The following is a 24,008-nucleotide window of genomic DNA, read 5'->3' as shown; positions in this document are numbered from 1 at the left end:
GCTATACACCTGCTTTTACCAGACGCAAGAGTTTGAAGGACATTCGCTGAGCAAGAGTTAGCCCAATCTCTGCCCCGCGGATATCCTTTCTGCGGGGGTGCATTTGACAGATCCGAAATGCTGGTTTTCGGTGCATGCGCATCACGCGCCGAGAACTGGCTATTGCGATGCCTCACCAGGTGCGTATGCACATCGTACCCACCCGGCGAGGCCGCAATTTTCGGCCCACTGTGTCTGAGCACTTGACCTGGACAAGTATGAGTTGATCAGAGAGTCAGCATTGATTTGTGCAGGATCAATCATGTCTGACCAACCTAGCAAAAGAACATTTTGAGGAAGTCACTAACATGGTGGTTAGGAAAGAACACAAGAAATAGGAGCAGGAGTAGACCACCCAGCCCCTCGAGCCTGCTCCACCATTTAAGAAGATCATCGCTGATCTGACCATGGACTTTGCTCCACTTCCCTGCCCGCTCCCATTAACCCTTTACTCCCTTATCGCTCAAAAATCTGTCTATCTCTGCCTCAAATATATTCAATGACCCAGCATCCACAGCTCTCTGGGGCAGAGAATTCCACAGATTTACAACCCTCAGAAAAAGTTACTCCTCATTTCAGTTTTAAATGGGCAGCCCCTTATTCTGAGACTATGCCCCCTAGTTTTAGTTTCCCCTATGAGTGGAAATATCCTCTCTGCATCCTCCTTGTCGAGCCCCCCCCCATTATCTTATATGTTTCAATAAGATCACCTCTCAGTCTTCTGAACAGCCTCCAATGCAAGAGGGCCCAAGTTTCCACCTTCTGTAAAAACGGCACATCTCGATAAGGTGCGTCGCCTTACTGGAAGAAAAAGGGCGCCGAAAACTTACCTTGTGATTCTCCTGTCTCCTCAAAATATCTTCGTGCTCAGCGTGGCGCAGCACAAGGGGTCGGGGGCGGAGCCAGATCCCAGTGCTGAATACAGTGCCAGGACCTCTGCACATGCGCGCGCTAAAGTGCACGCGCATGTGCAGTAGCCCCAGGCCCCTGAGACTGCATGGGAGGGGCCCAACCCTAGCCCTGGCTGAATGGGCTCACCGGGCGAAGATCGGACTGGACCTCCCTTCCGTTCAGCCTTTCCCCCGCTCCCCGCCCTCCTCTTCTCTTCTTGCCTCTCCCCACCGCCCCCCGGCCCCCTCCTGTCGGCAGCCCGACCCGTTCAGCCTCTCTTCCCTCCCCTCCCCACCCCCGCGGGCAGATGCCTCCAACCTGAAAAATTTCTACGTATATACCTGGTGGTCCGGGAAGTTCGGAGACTTGTGGTCCTGGGCCTCTACGCGAAGGCCTGCGTAGAGGCCCATGTATCCCAGAGACTTAGGCGCTTCATACGCATCCCTGGGATCACATTCGCCGGCCCAACCAAAGTAGGGGTATTCCCATTCATATTTGTAGTGAGTTGGAATCACCATAAGTATGAATGGGAATACCCCCAAAAACACAAATGCTGAAAATACATTTTAAAAAAACGTTACATATTTAAAATTAGTCATGATGGAATTTAATTAACAAAAATATTTAATTTTTTGGAAAATAAATTTACATATTTTAAAGGGTCGAAAAGAGGATTCTTGACAGATCACAAGTTCCAGGTTTAGGTGCCCGCGCGGTGCATACCTAAACCCGGAACATGTGGGGCCCCTGCAGATGTGTGTACACCTCCTACCCGTAGGGGCTGCGAATTCAGGGACAAAAAAGGGAAAGAAAAGGACTTTTATTCATATAGTGCCTTTCACACACTCAGGATGTCCCAAAGTGCTTTACAGCCACTTAAGTACTTTAAGTGTAGTTACTGTTGTAATGTAGGGAAACACTGAAGTTCACACACAAAAAAATTATTGAGGGCCGACAGGAAACACAAGGTTTGGATCCTCCAAAACCTATTCATGTTGGTCAAGAGCAATTCAGGGACGCGGAACAGAATATTAATCTGTTATAGTAAATGTGATTTTAAGATTTACTGCAACATATTAAAACCAAGTTAGTTATGCCGTTCAGTAACTGAGCATTGCATTATACTCAGTCACTTAATTTGAATTAAAATAGTGCATAAAAAGTCTTGACTACTTCCGCTGGGCAGGCCACATTGTTTGCATGCCAGACACGAGACTCCCAAAGCAAGCGCTCTACTCTAAACTACTTCACGTCAAACGAACCAAAGGTAGGCAGAGGAAACGTTACAAGGATACCCTCAAAGCCTCCCTGATAAGTGCAACAGTCCCTGGTCAAAGACCACCCTAAGTGGAGGAGGTGCATCTGGGAGGGCGCTGAGCACAGTCTTATCGCCGAGAGCATGCAGAAATCAAGCGCAGGCAGCGGAAAGAGCGTGCAGCAAACCTGTACCACCCACCCTTTCCCTCAACAACTATCTGTCCCACCTATGACAGGGACTGCAGTTCTCTTACTGGACTGTTCAGCCAGAACTCATTTTGAGAGTGGAAGCAAATCTTCCTCGATTCCGAGGGACTGCCTATGATGTTGATGATGAAGATTCAAAATACTGGATCCATTGGTTTTTGGACAAGAATGACTTGGAATTATCAGGAGTGGAATTTATCACATTAAGCAAGTAGATTATGACTCAGTGGAGCATGTAAACCTAGAAGAGGTAGAATGTACTTTAAGTTTTACAGATTAACACGATCAGGCTGTTGCTATTCACCACGTATACACACACAGACACACACACACACACACACACACACACACACACATTGATGAGCTGAGATGGACAATGTGTCTTTTTATCAATGAGGCCTATGAAGAACAGTTTTGATTGACCTAGCTTCCTGCTGAAAAGGGAATGCATGAGATCAAAAAGTATATTTTCCACTCTTTCTGTAAATTTCCTATCCTAAAACTGTTGTCCCCTTGATGGAATATTGTTCTAAGTCCCTCACCAAAGTGGTATGTGTTAACAGACAGCATCAGTGGGGCTATGTGTCTGCTTGGGGCATCGTCCTCTACATTTAATAGTATTATGTATGAATAAAGAGTCTGACTGGATACTGTGAGCTCAAAGTAAAGTGTGACCTTAGTCTTTTATTGCAGGTCTCCAGAGTGCCTCTCCAGCCTGTGAGGCCTCCTTAAGTACAGATGCTCCCAAGGGATTGTGGGATCCCTTGGGACTCCAGGGGATGAGCCCTCTGGTGGCTACACAAGGTATATACAGGTTTACATATATAGCAAATATAACAATATTGACCGCAGCATCCATTTTCAAGCTGAATGGGCAAAATACATTGTTACAACCCAGCTGAGGATTGTCAACTCAGCACAGACTGGCAATCAATCGGAGAACTTCCTAGTACACATGACTCAGCTGCTTACTGCTTTAACAAGCTGAACCATTGGGAATGTGGAAACAAGTTTTTTTTAATTAGGTATATTAATTCTCCCTCTCTTTGTGGAAAGGAGATTACTACATGGCTGAAAATTGACCTTTGGAAACACTGTGGCAAAAAGTTAAAACAGTAGCATTTCACCTCTTGTAGCTCGTAACAATAAGATGCTTCGTCAATCTCCGATCAGTCATGGGTATCTTGACCTTATTCTGAATGGGTCCTGCTGACAGCGGCATACAGGAAATTACTTTCATAAACGAAGGCAGGGAATGCTGGGTTTTAGAATCTGGAAGCATTAACAGCAGCAAAGACATCAAAGCATTCAAACTAACAGTGTGGCCAATTAAGTGAAATGTAAAAAACATCCATTTAAAAAAAAAAGTGTCCTATTTGCTGCAGGTGTGTCTGACAACAGAATAGAGCCAACTTAGACACCCACATACTAAGAAGCCACACCTATAAACCTCAAACTGAAAGTCAAGCATCTGAAACTTAACACCTCCAGATGAATTCTGCATCACAATGGCACAAAATACAGGAAATTTTATTTTATCTCATGAATCAGAGCTGAAGTTAAAACGTACAAACTCAAATCCTCATTTTGTTCTAAGCTTCTTGCCCTCTGTAACTTGATGCAATATTAACATTCAAATGTTTTTCTAAAAGGCTCATCTATTTGATTCTTAATATATCTAGATACATAATGCAATTTATTGCCTCCATATTGCAAGGTTTTAAAAGACTGAATGAAAAATTAACTTGCTGAAACAGAAATGTATATCAAAAACGTTTGTTCTGGATTAAACGACACTCTAGAATGAATTAGAAGGTATACAGAAAAAAAATGTAATCCAGATAAATTTATCTAATTTACCCAAGATCTATGGTCTAACTTATCCTGGTAAAGCTCACTTAAAATAACTGCACTGTTACCTGCATTTTTCCCATGTTAGGAACCACATTCAATTAATAAAAGACTTGCATTTATATAGTGCCTTTCACAACCACTGGACACCTCAAAGCATTTTACAGCCAATTGAGTACTTTTGAAGTATCGTCAGTGTTGCAATGTAGGAAACGCTGCAGCCAATTTGCACACAAGGTCCCACAAACAACAATGTGATAATGACCAGATAATCTGATTTTTGTTATGTTGATTGAAGGATAAATATTGGCCAGGGCACCAGGGATAACTCCCCTGCTCTTTAAAATAGTACCATAGAATCTTTTATGCCCACCCAAAAGGTTTAACGTCTCACCTAAATGACGGCACCTCCAACAGTGCAGCACTCCCTTAGCACTTCACAGGAGTGTCAGCCTAGATTTTTGCACTCAAGTCTCTGGACAAGAATTTAACCACAACATCCATTTTCAAGCCACTTGGGCAAAACATTGTTACAAAATACTGCCCATCAGATTTGAAAATTGTTGTTCTTAAACACTGACAAATGTACCTAATGAAAATGAGGGGGGGGGGGGGGGGGGTGGGGCGGAGCTCTTCAAAGATTTTACAAGTCCTTTCAAGTTGGATTTCATTGCATACCAGAGACCTAAAGCAACGGATACCTTTCACCTACTACAGATGAAACTGCCACTTTTGTAAAGGAAAAAAAAACACAAACAAGATCAATAAGTATACTTTCAAGTCAAGTCACTCATGTCACTACAAGATCAATGTAGCCTGCTGAGCACCATAAAGCGTCACTTGCGTGTGTGGTTAAAAACCTTATTCTGGGAAGAGTCACAAGCAGGAATAAATTCAAGCAGTTATTGAATCACAGGGGAATGGTCTGCCAAAATGCACAAATATCTGGATTTTACATGCATGAAGTCATGTAGTAAGTGCAAAGGTACAGGTTACACAGCACATTTATGCGCCAATGTGCTGTGCCAGCAAACATTAAGACGCATGCCAACTAGAAAGCTTAGGGCGTGGGTGGGGGGGGGGGGGAAAGAGAGAGGGAAGAGGGAGGGGATAGAGAAGAGGGACAACCGAGAAGATTAACTATTGTTTCTTACACTGCAGTAGCAGGACATTTGGAAAAGCATGATTCAATCAAGCAGAGAGTCAACACGGTTTTATGAAAGGGAAATCATGTGACAAATTTGCCAGAATTCTTTGAGGATGTAACGAGCAGGGTGGATAAGGGGGAACCAGTGGATGTGGTGTATTTGGATTTCCAGAAGGCATTCAATAAGTTGCTACATAGAAACATAGAAACATAGAAAATAGGTGCAGGAGTAGGCCATTCGGCCCTTCTAGCCTGCACCGCCATTCAATGAGTTCATGGCTGAACATTCAACTTCAGTACCCCATTCCTGCTTTCTCGCCATACCCCTTGATCCCCCTAGCAGTAAGGACCTCATCTAACTCCTTTTTGAATATATTTAGTGAATTGGCCTCAACAACTTTCTGTGGTAGAGAATTCCACAGGTTCACCACTCTCTGGGTGAAGAAGTTCCTCCGCATCTCGGTCCTAAATGGCTTACCCCTTATCCTTAGACTGTGACCCCTGGTTCTGGACTTCCCCAACATTGGGAACATTCTTCCTGCATCTAACCTGTCTAACCCCGTCAGAATTTTATATGTTTCTATGAGGTCCCCTCTCATTCTTCTGAACTCCAGTGAATACAAGCCCAGTTGATCCAGTCTTTCTTGATAGGTCAGTCCCGCCATCCCGGGAATCAGTCTGGTGAACCTTCGCTGCACTCCCTCAATAGCAAGAATGTCCTTCCTCAGGTTAGGAGACCAAAACTGTACACAATACTCCAGGTGTGGCCTCACCAATGCCCTGTACAACTGTAGCAACACCTCCCTGCCCCTGTACTCAAATCCCCTTGCTATGAAGGCCAACATGCCATTTGCTTTCTTAACCGCCTGCTGCACCTGCATGCCAACCTTCAATGACTGATGTACCATGACACCCAGGTCTCTTTGCACCTCCCCTTTTCCTAATCTGTCACCATTCAGATAATAGTCTGTCTCTCTGTTTTTACCACCAAAGTGGATAACCTCACATTTATCCACATTATACTTCATCTGCCATGCATTTGCCCACTCACCTAACCTATCCAAGTCGCTCTGCAGCCTCACAGCATCCTCCTCGCAGCTCACACTGCCACCCAACTTAGTGTCATCCGCAAACTTGGAGATACTACACTCAATCCCCTCATCTAAATCATTAATGTACAGTGTAAACAGCTGGGGCCCCAGCACAGAACCCTGCGGTACCCCACTAGTCACTGCCTGCCATTCTGAAAAGTACCCATTTACTCCTACTCTTTGCTTCCTGTCTGACAACCAGTTCTCAATCCATGTCAGTACACTACCCCCAATCCCATGTGCTCTAACTTTGCACATCAATCTCTTGTGTGGGACCTTGTCGAACGCCTTCTGAAAGTCCAAATATACCACATCAACTGGTTCTCCCTTATCCACTCTACTGGAAACATCCTCAAAAAATTCCAGAAGATTTGTCAAGCATGATTTCCCTTTCACAAATCCATGCTGACTTGGACCTATCATGTCACCTCTTTCCAAATGCACTGCTATGACATAAAAGGTTACTGCACAAGATAAAAATTCACGGTGGGGGGTGGGGGGGGGGGACACGCTGGGGGTAATATATTAGCATGGAGAGAGGATTGGCTAACTAACAGACAATAGAGTGTCGAAATAAATGGGTCATTTTCCGGTTGGCAAACAGTAACTAGTGAGGTGCCGCAGGGATCGGTGCTGGGGCCTCAACTATTTACATTCTATATTAATGATTTGGATGAAGGGACAGAGTGTAATGCATCCAAGTTTGCTGATGATACAAAGATGGGCAAGAGAGCAAATTGTGAGGAGGACATAATAAATTTGCCAAGTGAGTGGGCAAAAAATTGGCAGATGGAGTAGAATGTGGGAAAATGTGAGTTTATCCACTTTGGCAGAAAAAATAGAAAAGCAAATTATAATTTAAATGAAGAAAAATTGCAAAGTGCTGCAGTACAGAGGAACCTGGGGGTCCTTGTGCATGAAACACAAAAAGTTAGTATGCAGGTACAACAAGTAATCAGGAAGGCAACTGGAATGTTGGTCTTGCAAGGGAGATAGAGTTTAAAAGCAGAAGTCCTGCTACAACTGTACAGGGTATTCGTGAGGCCACACCTGGAGTATGGCATACAGTTTTGGTCTCCGTATTTAAGAAGGATATACTTGCATTGGCGGCTGTTCAGAGAAGGTTCACCAGGTTGATTCCGGAGATGAGGGGGTTGACTTATGAAGATAGGTTGAGTAGGTTGGGCCTATGCTCATTGGAGTTCAGAAGAATGAGAGGTGATCTTATTGAAACATGTAAGTTAATGAGGGGGGCTCGACAAGGTGGATGTAGTGAGGATATTTCCACTCATAGGGGAAACTAAAAACAAGGGGGCATAGTCTCAGAATAAGGGGCCACCCATTTAAAACTGAGATGAGGAGGAATTTCTTCTGAGGGCTGTAAATCCGTGGAATTCTCTACCCCAGAGAGCGATGGAGGTTGGGTCATTGAAGATATTTAAGGCGGATACACAGATTTTTGAGCAATAAGCTAATAAAGGGTTATGGGGACTGGGGAGGGAAGTGGAGCCGAGTCCATGGTCTTATTAAATGGCTCGAGGGGCCAAATGGCCTACTCCTGCTCCTATTTCCTTATTTACTTATTTGCCCCACTTCATTCCCCAAAACTAGATCCAGCACTGCTTCCTTGCTAGAACACACATCTACACATTTCAGGAATTCCTCACCCTCTTTGCCCTTCACACTGTTACTATCAGAGTCCATATTAGGATAACTGAAGTCCCTCATTATCACTGCTCCATAGATAGACCATTGATGAAAACACTGCCATGGAGGTCTGGTCAGGTCATTGGGCTCAGCTAACGAGGTTCTGACACCAGAAATAGACATCGCAAGCCTCTTCATATCAAAATCACTGAATAACAATTTCTGTGCTGCTATGAGAGCCAAAAGAAAGCCTCAAACAAAAGTACAAAGTGATCTCATGTCTACAAACAGTGAGTACAAGAGAACATAAACAAAAGAGCCCCTTGAAACCAGCTATTAGAGGATGAGCCAGGTTCAGCAAATGATGCCACTGACCCAATTGTGGACAGGCTGAATTTCATTTAAAATCTCCATCAAGGACACACAGAGGGCAACCCAGTTTGGTTAGTCTGTTGGCCACAATCATGTGACTCATCAGCTGTGAAAACTTGGACTGCGTTTACTGTTAACACAAAAAGCCTAAACAGCTTCCTTCAAAAATGACCAGTCAATAGAGAAGGGGCAGAATAAATTAAAATTAAAAGATGCTCACACAAGCTACTACTGTACTGTACTATAATTAGATCACCCAAACAACATTTGACATCAAACTGATTTTGGCTGGACTGACTGCTGGAAGATATGTAAATCATTCACCCCTCCAAATTGCTTAATTTTAAATCGGTCTTAATGTCATCACAAAATAAAAGGATATCAATTAGCAATACACAAGATTAAATTTAAAGTTTCCACTGTGAAATACTATCCAAATAAAGGCACAGTTCTGTCACATTAATACTGCTCCAGCAGCAAACAGCAGCATTTGTTAGCTCCTCCATCCAAATGCTTTACTATCAACTTTCGTTATTTGCCATTAAAGCTGGAGAACTGTGTAAACTGATACTCAAATACAGATCAAAGTAACATCAAGGGAGATTTTCAGTAAATCAAATCACATCATATAACTCCAAGATAAAATAATTTTCCTATTTCATTTTTATGTGCAGTGTTGTTAACTATCCTAGTAGTTTAGTCACATCAACAAAGACGACTTTTCAGCTGAGCAATTGAGATAGATAACTAAAATTATAGTCATGAGAGTTACAAATAATCAGGGAAACTAAAATGTTCTTATACAATTCTAAATACTGCTGCAAGAGTTTTCCTGGAAAGGATTCTAGTAAACTGAAAATGTACGTAATCAAAAGACAGCAGACAATATTGTATATCCTTATTACATTTTACAAAGCCACTTCAGCAAGATACAACATTCAGCATTGTCCTATAGCTCAGCAACTACTAATCTTGATATCCCATATATTAACTTTAGAGTTAGCTCCCAATACAATATATTTTGAGTTATTATAACTAAAAGGAACCAAGACAGTTTCACAATCAGATGAAATCCTTGCGATTTACTTTGCATCTAAGGCATGAATGCTTGACGCTGCTACTGGGTGAGTGAAATGTCTTATTGCCCAGCATGAACATTTCTCATCTTGAGCACAAAAATAACTTTAAAAAAGTGTAAACATATTTAAGGTAACCACAATGCTGGCACTGATTCGCAAATTATTAAATTCTTCTCTTTCTGCACCATTCCACAGAACATCCAGTCTACAGTGATAGCTAACATCAGGTCCAACACTGCTCCTAAGAAATGCAATCAGGCTGCAGTGGGCAGAAAAATGCAACCAACCTGCTTAATCTGCCTAAATGCAAATTTGTGGCTCTGCTTGCATATCAAGATTATGTTAAAAGGTAACTTTTTTTTTTATAAATGAAAGGTAGAATTGCATTAATTATTCTACCCACCCTGGAAAGAGCTCTCCCAACTCTTATAACTGCAATTACAAAGCCCCAACTATCCAGCCTTTGGCCCTCCATTCACCATGACATTTCTGCAGCTACCAATCTGCTCAACCACACCCTCACCACCACCTTTGATGCTCGAGACCCTATTAAAACCATTACTCTCACCCACCCTGGCCAGTCCCCCCGGTACAGATCTTACCTTCACTCCCTCAAGTCCAAGAGTTGCAGACTTGAATGGATATGGCGGCAACTGGTTTAGGTATTCACCGCTCAGATCTGGTTGGAGCACATAAAGCATCATCAGGTCCTGCTCTCGTCTGCCAAAACTACTCACTATTCCAGGATCAATCTGGAATGCAAAGATAACCCCCAGCTTTTATTCTCCACTGCTAACCATCTTTGTAAACCGCTCTTTCTCCATCTCCTCCAACAAGTCAGAGGATCTCATGCACTTTTGTCTCCAAGATTGAGACGATCCGTTCAGCTGCCTCCGCCACTTCCCTTCCTTCCTCTAGCCCACTCCAAGGTGGGTTCCCCCCCTGCCTTAGCCCTGAACTCGCATCTTTCTCCAGTTTAACATAAAAACATAAGAAATAGGAACAGGAGTAAACCATACAGCCCCTCGAGCCTGCTCTGCCATTCAATAAGATCATGGCTGATCTGATAATGGACTCAGCTCCACTTCCCTGCTCGCTCCCCATAATCCCTTATCCCCTTATCATTTAAGAAACTGTCTATTTCTGTCTTAAACTTTATTCAATGTCCCAGCTTCCACAGCTCTCTGAGGCAGTGAATTCCACAGATTTACAAGCCTCAAGAAGTTTTAAATGGGCGGTTATTCTAAGATCATGCCCTCTAGTTCTAGTCTCCCCAATCAGTGGAAACATCTTCTCTGCAACCACTTTGTCAAGCCCTCTCATAATCTTGTACGTTTCAATAAGATCACCTCTCATTCTTCTGAATTCCAATGAGTAGAGGCAGTGGAAAAGTATTTTTATCTAAGCTGTACCACACGGTATTTTTGTGCCCTTTGCAATATATAACAAAATGGAGTCCTGGTCCTTCCAGAAATTTCTGCATAAATCAGTCGGCTTGCATAAACAGCTAAACCTGGCATGAAATGGCTGATAGCCACCAGTCATCTAGGAGACAAGTATCACCCATGGTGCTCTCCTATTGTCTATAAGACACCAGTTCCACTCCACCCCGCCCTTTTGACAGTACTCAAACCACCAGCCTTTATCTCTTGTAGAGACCTCATCCATTTGATGCAAAAAGATAAATGACCAGGAAACTGGACCATCCTGACACAATGCAAGGCAGGTAATAGCTCATTACCACACTCTCATCGAGTAATGGCCGGCTGGCCAACTAATAACCCTGACAAAAGGAAATATCTGGAAACCATGTCAGGACAAGGATGTAGTAATTAACTATCTGTATTCAATGACAGCGAGACAGAGCCAATACACAGGGAGAGGCCATGACTTGGGTTTTACTGTATAAATATTTCGTGAAATTGTACCATTGCGGAGGTGTTCACTTAGCCATTGACTGAGTGTGACCTTTCCCTTGCTAGCAAGTAAATTAAAGAAACTTCTGCCGGAGCTGAAGATGTCTGAGTCGTTTATCGGAGGTCGAGATCTCGACAAGGCCCAACCTACTCAACCTTTCCTCATAAGTCAACCCAGTAAACCTTCTCTGAACTGCCTCCAAAGTATATCCTATCGCAAATATGGAAACCAAAACTGCATGCAGTATTCCAGGTGTGGCCTCACTAATACCCTGTATAGCTGTAGCAAGACTTCCCTGCTTTTATACTCCATCCCCTTTGCAATAAAGGCCAAGATTCCATTTCTCTCCGATCTCCCCTCATAACCTTTCCATACTCATCTTGTCCAGGAGACCCACTTCCTGCACCCTCGACCCTGTTCCCACTAAAATGCTGACCACTCAACCTCCTTGTCTGGCTCCCATGTTAGCTGACATTGTTAACGGTTCTCTCTCCGCAGGTACTGTCCCTCTATCCTTCAAATCTGCCGTCATCACCCTTCTCAATAAAACAACCCTTGACCCCCTCTGTCCTTGCAAACTACTGCCCCATCTCCAACCTTTCTTTCCTCTCCAAAAGTCCTTGGAACGGGTTGTCGCCTCCCAAATCCGTGCTATGGCTCCATGTCTGAAACCCTCCAATCAGGTTTCCATCCCTGGCACAGTACCGAAACAGTTCTCACCAAAGTCACAAATGACATTCATTGTTTGAGACTGTGACAAAAGTAAACGATCGCTCTTCATCCTTCTCAACTTGCCTGCAGCCTTGAACATGGTTGCCACTCCATCCATCTCAAATGCCTCTCCACCATCGTCCAGCTGAGTGGGACTGCACTTGCCTGGTTCCATTCTTATCCATCTAATTGTAGCCACAAAATTACCTGCAATAGCTTCGCTTCCTATTCCCGCATCGTTACCTCTGGTGTCTTCCAAAGATCTATCCTTGGCCCCCTCCTATTTCTCATCTACAGGCTGCCTCTCAGACATCATCCGAAAGAGTCAGTTTCCACATGTACACTGACGACACCCAGCTCTATCTCACCACCACGTCTCACGACCCCGCCACAGTCTCTAAATTGTCAGGCTGCTTGTCCGACAGAGTACTGGATGAGCAGAAATGTTCTGAAATTAAATATTATGAAGATTGAAGCCATTGTCTTCGGTCCCCGCCACAAACTCTGTCCCTAGCCATCGACTTCATCCCTCTCTCTAGCATTTGTGTGAGGCTGAACCAGACCATTCGCAACCTTGGGTGTCATATTTAACCCTGAAATGAGCATCTGACCACATATCCGCAACATAACGAAGACCACCTGTTTCCACTTCTAACAACATCGCCCGACTCCGCCCCTGCCTCAACTCAGCTGCTGCTGAAACCTTTATCCATGCTTTTGTTACCTCTAGACTTGACTATTCCAATACACCCCTGGCTGGCCTCCCACGTTCTATCCGGCGGAAACTTAAGGTCATCCAAAACTCGGCTACTCGTATCCTAATTCACACCAAGTCCCGTTCACCCATCACCCCTGTGCTCGCTGACCTATATTGGTTTCCTGTTAAGCAGCGCCTCGATCTTAACATTTTCATCCTTGTTTTCAAATCCCTCTATGGCCTTACCCCTCCCTATCTCTAATCTCCTGCAGCCCCACATTGCAACCCCCCCCCCACGCCCAGGATATCTGCGCTCCTCCAATTCTGGCCTCTTGAGCATCCCTGATTTTAATCACTCAACCATTGGTTGACTGTACCTTCAGTTGCCTAGGCCCCAAGCTTTGGAAATCCCTCCCTAAACCTCTCCGTCACTCCTTCCTCCTTTAAGACGCCCCTTAAAACCTACCTCTTTGACCAAGCTTTTGGTCATCATCATAGAAGTTTACAGCACAGAAGGAGGCCAGTTCGGCCCATCGTGTCCATGCCGGCCAAGAGGCTATCCAGCCTAATCCCACTTTCCAGCTCTAGGTCCGTAGCTCTGCAGGTTATGGCACTTCAGGTGCACATCCGAGTACTTTTTAAATGTGGCGAGAATTCCAGATCCCCACAACCCTCTGCGTGAAGAAATTTCCCCTTAAATCTCCTCTAAACCTTCTACCAATCACTTTAAATTTATGCCCCCTTGTTGTTGACCCCTCTGCTAAGGAAAATAGGTCTTTTCTATCCACTATATCTAGGCCCCTCATAATTTTATACACCTCAATGAGGTCTTCCCTCAGTTCCAATGAAAACAAATCCAGCCTATCCAATCTGTTCTCATAACTTAGATTCTCCACTCTCGGCAACATCTTCATAAATCTTCTCTGTACCCTCTCCAGTGCAATCACGTCCTTCCTATAATGTGGTGACCAGAACTGCACGCAGTACTCCACTGTTGCCTAACCAGTGTTTTATACAGTTCAAGCATAACCCCCGTTTTTGTATTCTAAGCCTCGGCTAATAAAGGCAAGCATTCCATATGCCTTCTTAACCACCTTAGCTACCTGGCCTGCTACTTTCAGGGATCTGGACATGCATTCCAATTTCCCTTTGTTCCTCTACACTTCAGTGTCTTACCATTATGTATTCCCTTGCCTTGTTAGCCCTCCCCAAAGGCATTACGTCACACTTCTCTGGATTTAATTCCATTTGCCACTATTCTGCCCAGTTGATTGATATCTTCCTGCAGTCTGTAGCTTTCTTCTTCATTATCAACCACACAACCGATTTTGGTATCATCTGCAAACTTCTTAATCATACCCCCTATATTCAAGTCTAGATCACTGATGTATATCACAAAAAGCAAGGGACCTAGTACCGAGCCCTGCGGAACCCCACTGGAAACATCCTTCCAGTCGCAAAAACACCCACCAACCATTATCCTTTGCTTCCTGCCTCTGAGCCAATTTTGGATCCAACTTGTCACTTTGTCCTGGATCCCATGGGCTTTTACTTGTGTGACCAGTCTGCCATGTGGGACCTTATCAAAAGCTTTGCTAAAATCCATTTACACTAAATCATATGCTTTGCCTTCATCGACCCTCCTGGTTACCTCCTCAAAAAATTCAATCAAGTTAGTCAGACACAAACTTCCCTTAAACAAATCCGTGCTGACTGTCCTTGATTAATCCGTGTCTTTTTAAGTGAAGATTTATCTTGTCCTTCAGGATTTTTTCCAATAATTTTCCCACCACTGAGGTTATGCTGACTGGTCTGTAATTACTCGGTCTATCCCCTTCTCCCTTCTTAAACAAAGGTATCACATTAGCAGTCCTCCAGTCCTCTGGCACCACACCTGAAGCCAGAGAGGATTGGAAAATGATCGTCAAAGCCTCTGCTATTTCCTCTTTTGCTTCGCCCAACAGCCTGGGATACATTTCATCAGGGCTTAGGGACTTATTCACTTTCAAAGCTGCTAAACCCTTAGTACCTCCTCTCTCACTGTTTATTTCATCTAATATTTCACACTTCTTGATAGTGGTGTCTGCATCACCCCTCTCTTTTGTGAAAACAGACGCAAAATATTCACGAAGAACCATACCCACATCTTTTGTCATCAGCCCTAATTTCTCCTTCTGTGACTGTCAAACTTTTTTTTGTCTTGTAACATACTCCTGTGAAGCGCCGTGGTACTTTTTACAATGTTAAAAATGTTACCTGTGGAATTCTCTACCACAGAAAGTTGTTGAGGCCAATTCACTAAATATATTCAAAAAGGAGTTAGATGAGGTCCTTACTACTAGGGGGATCAAGGGGTATGGTGAGAAAGCAGGAATGGGGTACTAAAGTTGAATGTTCAGCCATGAACTCATTGAATGGCGGTGCAGGCTAGAAGGGCCGAATGGCCTACTCCTGCACCTATTTTCTATGTTTCTATGTTTCTATGTTCTATAAATAAAAGTTGTTGTTTTTAATACACAAAGCTTCTTCAGGAATCCTGCATGTTGCCATACATAATGCATAGTAAAAGGATCACTACTATATCAAGTTTCAAATTCAAGATTGATATCCTCTTCCTTTGGAAAAAAGGGTTTTTGTGGATGTTAATGTAAATATCTATCTATACATTATATATATAATATATCTGATCAGAATTGCATCAATGCATATTGCTTTTTTAATCAATTGCCTGCAAGAAAATCTGAAACACCCTGCCCCCAAAAGTCAAATAAAAATTTCAAAACTGAGATTGATAGTACCCTTACCTAAAAAAAAACTAAGCGATATGGAACGAACAACTTGCATTTATACAGCACCTTTAACGTAGTAAAACATCAAGGCGCCACACAAGAAGAAATTACAGCAGATGGCCAAAAGCTTGGTCAAAGAGGTAGGTTTTAACGAGAGTCTTAATGGAGGAAAGAGAGGTAGAGAGGCGGAGAGGCAAGGAGGGAGTTCCAGACCAAGTCAGGTAAATGGAGTTAAGATACAAATTAGCCAGGATCTAATTAAATGGCAGACTTGAGGGGCTGAATGGCCTATTCTTGCTCCTATGTAAAAGTCATCACAAACCACAGCTCCTCTGGAAATTAATGTTTTCTTTTTGAGCAAGATTCTAGCAGCCCACACAATAGTGCAGCAATAAGTTTATAACACAGATTTTGGTTCTGTTCATAGAGAAATATCATCAACACACAGTTAACAACTGCCACTAAGCAGATTAGCTGTTTTGGTGAAAGTCTTACCTCCATAATGAACAGGAATCTCTATTTTTGGCCCTATCACATAATGACCCTCTTCCAAGCTATGGGCAGTAATAGTTGTCCATTGTCGACAGGAATGAAGCAAAACCAAATCGTTTTCACGAATCCCTTCCACGGTTTCCCCTGTGAAGAAGAATATTTACTTTTCATTAGCAAAGACAGGAAAAAAAAATCACTAGCTTGTTTATAGCTGGAAGGACATTTCAATGACAATCGTTCAACTCAGTTTATCCTGCATATATAGTCAACGCAAAAATTTTAAGCGCGTCATGCTTAAATAAAATGAATTATGCAGTAATTTGAATTAAGCAACACAGTGGCCATTTCTGTCCAACTGGAGCACTTATGCTCTACAAGAGCCTCCTCTAACCCTATCAGCATATCTTTCTATTCCTTTCTCCATCATGTGCTCATCTAATGCATCTATGCTATTCACCTCAACTACTCCTTGTGGTAGCATGTTCCACATTCTTACCACTCTTCGAGAAACTTTACCCAGAATTCCCTATTGGATTTATTGCTAGCTTATATTTATACCTCTAGATAATTTGAAGTCATGTAATTCGAATAAAGAGACTATCGTTCATTTTATAATTATACAGGTTAATATGGATTACTTCAGTTCCTCTATTATAAAAAAAAGTGAAGGCCTTTAGAAGCTCAATATCAGATTCAACAACTTTGCAGCATAAATTCAAGAGTTTCAATTTCCATATTGCCAGTGAGTAGGACTCAGGTGCTTCCAGAACATCAGCTGAAGATTTGCCAGTTTTAGCTTTAATAAGTATATTTGTTCAAGGCACCACAATATGGTTTTAAAATATGCAAGTCTGTTCATGTAATTACTGTAAAAATTCCTATTTTTCCTACCTGGATGCTGAATAAATATGTATTGTGCACAACTGTTACAATCTTCCCTTGAGTTTAGATGGTTGAGGGGCGATCTAACTGAGGTGTTTAAAATGATAAAAGGATTCAAGAAGAACAGATATATACAAGTTATTTCTTCTGGTGGGGGATTCCAGAACACAGGATAGAGCTAGCCAAAAAAAGTGGCACGTGCCAAAAAAAATCGGTGCAGATAACTGGGGAAAATTGAGCCCTATGGTGTGTTTTGCAAATTGAACTGTATGTAGGAACCAGAGTCGGCTGTTAAGCCCATTGAGCCTGTTCTGCCATTTAATTAGATCATGGCTGATCTGTACCTCAACTCCATTTACCTGCCTTTTATCCATATCCCTTGATGCTCTTGCTTAATAAAAATCTGCCAATCTTAAATTGAAAATTTCAATTGAGCCAGCATCTACAGCCTTTTGTGGAAGAGTTCCAGATTTCACCCAGCCTTTGGGTGAGCAAGTACTTCCCGATTTCATTCCTGAATGAAAATATCCAAGTTTCCCCAAAGTTTCTGCACCAGCATAACTCAGTTAGTTACGTTCACATTTAAGCAAGTTTGGCCAACTTACATTTCTCCCAGGATGGCATATATGACCACTTCCAAAATTCTTTCTGGGCAATTAAGTAAAACCAGCGCACATTTTTTAAAAAATCAGCGCAGAAAGACGCCATTGATTTTAGGCAACGTTTTGGAGAGAGTCAAGACGGCAAAGAATATGCATCATGAAGCTTAATTTTTTCAAAGTCAAAAGGGAGAAAATGGAATTCTAATGCAATTCTTTAATTTTTGATTTTTTTTCAAAGTACCACACCACCACCAAACATCATCTCAGCGGGCTTGAGAGTCGGCCGGCAGAATCGCTCGTTCGGCTTCAAAAGAAGCTCGGAGGGGGTGGAAGCCGAACTGAAGGGATGAGATCCCATTGACATACAGCAGCTTCAAAAGAAGCCCTCGGGGGGGGGGGGGGGGGGGGTGAGTGTGGGGATACCGAGTCTGTGTCCGGGTGAGGGAGCGATTCTGCTGGCCGACCCTCGAGCCTGGTGAGATGTTCGGTCGTTGGTAGGGTGGTACTTAGAAAAAAAAATCTAAAATTAAAAAATTGCATTAGACTCTGTTGCCCCAAATGTTTTCAATGAATGCCTAGCTTCCCGTTCCAAGCAAGCCTATTGCGCATGCACAGACCAGGGTGTGGTGCATACTAGGGCATTGACCTTGGGGGGGGGGGGGGGGGAAGAAGAGGAGAGGAGAGCAAGAACTTAAAGGACTGCTGTTTTGAGCTTCTTGCAAAGCTACAATTTAGTTATGGGGCAATATTGACAATGCTATGCTTCGTGCAAGCCTTCTGCATGATGGTGCTGCGGAGGAGACGATTGATTAGACATCATCGCATGAGGAACCTCACAGCATGTAGGATGATGGATAGGAGGCCTTACCCACATCGGGTATATCGAGAAAGGCAATCATACCTGCACCTGAGTGATGCACACTGTGAGAGAAGGCTGCGTTTCTGCAAAGAAGTTGCAACCGAAATCTGAGAGTTAGTAAAAGCAGACCTGGAAGAGTCAGGAGGACTGCTTTGTCAGTTGAAGTAAAGGTTACAGCTGCACTTTCATTTTATGCAGCTGGATCATTCCAGGCCACAACTGGGGATATGTGCGCCATTTCTCAACATGCAACACATATCTGCATTCGGCAGGTGACTGCTGCACTATATGCCCGGAGGAATGACTATATAAAGTTCCCCATGACCTCCCAGGCAATGCGTAACAGAGCTGTGGACTTCTCCAGGATTGCTGGCTTCCCAAAGATACAGGGTTGCATTGATTGTACCCACATTGCTTTGCGAGCACCTTTGGAGGATTCCAAGATGTACAGGAACAGAAAAGACTTCTAACTCCGTGAATGTGCAGCTCATCTGTGACGACATGCATCGCATCATGTCAGTTGATGAGATACACCTTGGGAGCACCCATGATGTGTTCATCCTATGCGAGAGCGTTATATCTGCCATGCTTCAGCAGCAGCCAGAAGGACAAAGCTGGCTGCTGGGAGACAAAGGGTACAGCCTCGCCATCTGGCTCATGAGGCCCCTACGCATAACTCGGACAGAAGCTGACCGGGAATACATGTTGGACATTGCGACGCACAGCAGACTAGAGAGGACTATTGGCATCTTGAAGCAGCGCTTCCGATGCCTGGACCATTCAGGAGGCTACTTGCAATACTCCCCTGAGATTGTCAGTCAGTTCACTGTTGTGTGCTGCATGCCTTAGCCATCATGAGGCAGCAGTAGCTGGTAGTGGAAGACCCACCTGAGGTGAGAGTGGCTGATAAAAGGAGGAACATGCAGGTGACGAGGAGGAGGAGGAAGCCATGCAACTGCCTGAACCCGGAGCACGACGGCGGATCGTCATGCCCCTTTAACGATTGCTCGAGCCTTGCGCCAGCTCATCCGTGAACGCTTTGCTGCCTGAAGGCAGCTCAGCGGCAACTATTCCAAATGGACCATATTTACTGTTTGGACCTGTTCCATAGTGTTGCGTTGTGTTAATGGAACAAATAATAGAAATGATTCAGTTATAATTTAAAATATATTTTATTCAATAGTTTAACACTTGTTTGTACTTAACTAATAAAAATATTTTTGTATCAAACATTAAAATTTTTAATTAAGATCACTTACAAACTTTTAAACTTGTAAATTTACATCACTTACAAAAAAACTTTTAATTTGAGAACAGTTACAACAGTAACAATAATAACAGAAAAGAAAGGCTGCACCCATCTCTCCTCCACCTCATTTTAAGACCACCCGCTGCACTTGGTCTTGGTGACTTCACCCCTGCCCACAGGCAGTGGCGCAGCGTTTCTTGGGTTGGTACCAAGCTTATTCTATCGAGCATCTCGGGTAATGCGCACTCCTTGATGGGGGGCGTGGGCTGGCGGTAATGTGGAAGGCCTGAGTTGGGCCTCTTCAGAGGCCTGTCTGGGGATTGGAGTGTCAGTTGATTCTGTCAATGGTCGCGGGGTCTGGGTGTGTTCCCTTATTGCTAACTCCAACATTCCCTTCCTCATGTGCCCAGACAGCATTCTCATTTCTCGAGAGAGTGTTGTCACTTCTCGACAGTCCTGATACCTCATCACCCACCCCACTGATGGTCCCCAGGAGTGATTGCGTGAGTCAATGCTCTCCGCACTCATTGCCATCATCTGAACCACATGTTAGATCCTGCATCTCAGGAGAGCGCTGTTGAGCTCTCCTTCCCCTCCTCACCGCACCCCCAATGGAATCCCCAGCCTCGGACGGTGAGAAACCATGGAATGTCCCAACACTCGTACCACTTGGGCTGGCATCTCAATGGGCGGCACCTGCACCTCCTCCATAGTGAGTACAAGAGTGGGGGTTTCATCTTCCCCCGCCCCCCTCACCTCCATGCTCTTGGTCTGGAAGGTGGGATTGAAAGATGTTCTCCTCTTCAGGCTCGTCCGCTTCCGAAATCATCACCTGCATCAGCTTCAGCCTTTTTTTTTTTTAAAAAACAGTTTTGAGTAATAACTAATGCTGAACAACCATTCTGGCCGTGAAATCTAATTTTATATTTGTGGAATGTTAAATTTCTCCATTATGATAAAAATGACGATGTTTAAAATACAAAAATTAAATCTGCTTATGATATTTCAGCTTCTACTGTAACCCCATGTGTATGTGCCAATCTTTATTTCACTAAAAGAAAATGTAAGTGAATGATAAAAGCTGCTTTTTATTTCCTGGTTTACTGTCTGAGAATTCTTCAATGTGATTGGCTGCTTAAACAGCTTGATGACATCACTGCTGCTGTACACTGCAAATCTCCTATAGACAGTGCTACAATAAAATTAGTGCCGAGAAAGCTAACGTTTTCGCCAGAGATTGCGAGATCTTATGGGCAGCTTTTTGCAAGGTCAGTGGCGATCGCTGATCGCAAATTCTAAGCCAATATGATTTCTTACAATAGTGACTACACTACAAATGCAATTCATTTTGGTTGTGAAATATCTAGTATGTCCCGAGGATGTGAAAAAGCATAAATGCAAGTTCATTCTTTCTTACACTTGCCTGGAAAGGACCTTAAGTATTGTGAAACTTCATAGATAGCATTGACTACAGTGTTGTTGCATGGCATTTACTACACATCAGGTCTGATGCACCATAGTCATGCTGGCCCAATAAACTTTTATTGCAGTGCGCTTCTGGGTTGTCCATTAGTTTTTTTGCCATCTTTCTCATTTTTCTTTTAAAGCAAGAAAAAACCCCAGAACACTTATAACATCTCCCATAGGAACCAAGTAACTTGGCACATTTAAAAATAAATGAATTATTTTGACTGGAAATCAGCTGCAAAATATTTAAATCACAAGTTCGTGCCAAAAATCATAAAATTAAGTGTTTAAACTCAGTTTGAAGCTTTTCATGGAAAGTCACGGGGATATGTTGCGGTGATATTCTCTGCAAATTTTAGGTTTCTGGCTGTGGGGAGAGCATGATCTAACATGTTTGAGCATAACTAGATCAACCAGCAGCTGAGTTGACCACAGACTTTAAACAAGTTCTAACTACAGGTACTGAATCATGCAAATATCCTCAGACATATCCAAAAACAGAGCATGAAAAAAAAATCAGATTAAATATACTATTTTGATCAATTGTTCAGCAAAAACAGCTAATAACTACATAGCTATTACCTGCAAGACATGCACAGCTATAGGGGTTTCTATGGCATTCCCTGTAAATAACTAACAAACACACATTTATCATGGAGGTCTGACTTTACCACTAGGGCACTGCTATAAAGACAAGAAAAAAATTGGCAATTTCAGCAGCCATCACTACAAAAAAAACATAAGCTTCAATCGCACAACCAAAATCAATCCTTAACGTCTTGCAACTCAATTGATTTTTTTTCTTTAAAAGTTATGAAATCAGTTTTTGGATACAATTTTTCATCTGTCTGGTTTCCAGCTCAGGGAGAAGGGTAGAAGAACCAGCAAGTTAATATTTGTTTCAACTTATTTTAATTTTCAAATATTAACTTGGTTGTTCTCCTATCCTGAAGTAGAGGTTTGACTTGGACATCTCAAATTAGACAAAAGAATATTTTAAATATAAACAAAACTCTAGATTTCCAAGTTATTTCATGCATTAGCCAGAAATCATGTTCTGAAGAGAAATGGCTGCGTATTATTTAATTACAACAATCAGCATGACTGATTCCCCACAATCTAAAAATACTTACGAGCTAAACTATAGTTTGACAAGCCTGAAGGAAGATGTTTGTATCAGCCAACTCTAAGCCGAGAAATGTTATCAGGCCAGCAACTGAGAACCTTTAAGCTGACGATTTAACACTGATCCTTAATATTTGCCCAATTCTTTAATTTGTGTCTTTCAGGCAAATCTGAACAACAAACACTACATCAACAAATTACAGCGCATCTTCATGTACTGAGCACAGCAAACCCATGTCTATTGATCACATGCCAACAAATACAACTCAGTTGCTGTAATTTTCACTTACCAAAAATGTTTCACAAATTGACTAGGTTAGAGCTTCAAACGTTTTGAGGATCTATATATTGTAGGATTGCTCACGCTTTTTCCAATTATATCAACTGGAAGATAACAAACAACCAGGTCATCTGTTGCTTTGATTATGGAATTATTTTGAATTGAATAAATCTTTACAAATGGGTATGCAAATACTCCAGGTGTTTATCCTGGAAATTCTATTTTTTTTAAACTTAAAAAACAGTATTTCTCCAACTTTATAGTCCACAGTATTGATGCCATGCCAAATACTAATCAATATTTTATGACACCTAATAATCCGAACACTGTATTAAAGATAATACTGCACAGATTTGATTATTGTTCAAATTCATGAGCCCAGTTGCTGCTGTCAAGCTCTTGCCATATCATAATTACAATTCTGAATCTCAACAGTGACTGCTACTCCTGTACAATTATTATACAAGCGTAACCCATTTCAATAGTTGCCATCCTATTTGGAATGGTGAAGTACCCAAATAGCCTCCAATTCATCAACCCAGCTTCCTATTGGTCAGTCTAAAACTGCAGAGTTGGTGTCAGAAGCAAGCCCTATAATTCTTCTTTCAAAAAAAGGCTCAGATGCAAACTACAATATATTCAGGGAGACACCAGTGAGAGGGGGAAATCAGTTCTGAAAACTATCAGCATGGACTGCCAAAAAAGTAAAATTTACATGTGTCTGGACTTTCAATCCTATTTAAAACCACTTTAAACTGTGATTAAAAAACATAACCATAGTCATTAATTATCTAAGTTTTGTGCTGCACTGCAGGTTAATCTTTGGCTTCAAATCACAGATCAATCATTTTGTAGATACCAAGTCAATTGATCTCCACTTTAAAAAAAAATTTTTTTTTTAAATCAAAGAATTCAAAAAAATCCATTACACCTTAAGAGGCTACATAGAAATAGAAATTTAGGGGGTATGGTAGCATAGTGGTATGTTACTGGATTTCAATCCAGAGGCCTGGACCAATGATCCAGAGACACGAGTTCAAATTGTAATTGGAGAATTTTATTTCAATTAGTTAAATAAATTTGCAATATAAAAAACTAGCATCAGTAATGGTGACCTTGAAACTAACGGAGTCATAAAAACCAATCTGATTCACTAGGGAAGAAAATCTGCTGTCCTTACCTGACCCACAGCAATGTGGCTGACTCTTAACTGCCCTCTGAAAAGGCCCAGCAAGCCGCTCAATTGTACCAAACCGCTACAGAAAACAAGAATAATAATAAAACTACTCGGCATCGACCTAGGCACAGACTTTGGACACGACAAAGGCACGCCCAACCCAGTTGACCTTGCACAGTC

At 42.5% G+C, this 24,008-nt stretch overlaps 1 protein-coding gene across 1 annotated transcript in view; it reads right to left on the bottom strand.

The window, feature by feature from the left end:
• Positions 1-24,008, bottom strand: part of garem (GRB2 associated, regulator of MAPK1) — a 78,259-nt gene that overhangs the window by 36,188 nt on the left and 18,063 nt on the right. Inside the window, exons 2-4 of the mRNA XM_070886074.1 lie at positions 16,191-16,331; positions 3,522-3,666; positions 20-89 (exon numbers count right to left, since the gene is read on the bottom strand). Coding sequence (XP_070742175.1) covers positions 20-89; positions 3,522-3,666; positions 16,191-16,331 — 356 coding nt within the window. The remainder of the gene's footprint in view (positions 1-19; positions 90-3,521; positions 3,667-16,190; positions 16,332-24,008) is intronic.

The sequence above is a fragment of the Pristiophorus japonicus genome, chromosome 1, assembly GCF_044704955.1.
Source record: "Pristiophorus japonicus isolate sPriJap1 chromosome 1, sPriJap1.hap1, whole genome shotgun sequence".
In the NCBI taxonomy this organism is placed as follows: Eukaryota; Metazoa; Chordata; class Chondrichthyes; family Pristiophoridae; genus Pristiophorus; species Pristiophorus japonicus.
This window is presented reverse-complemented; position numbering and strand designations above follow the sequence as displayed.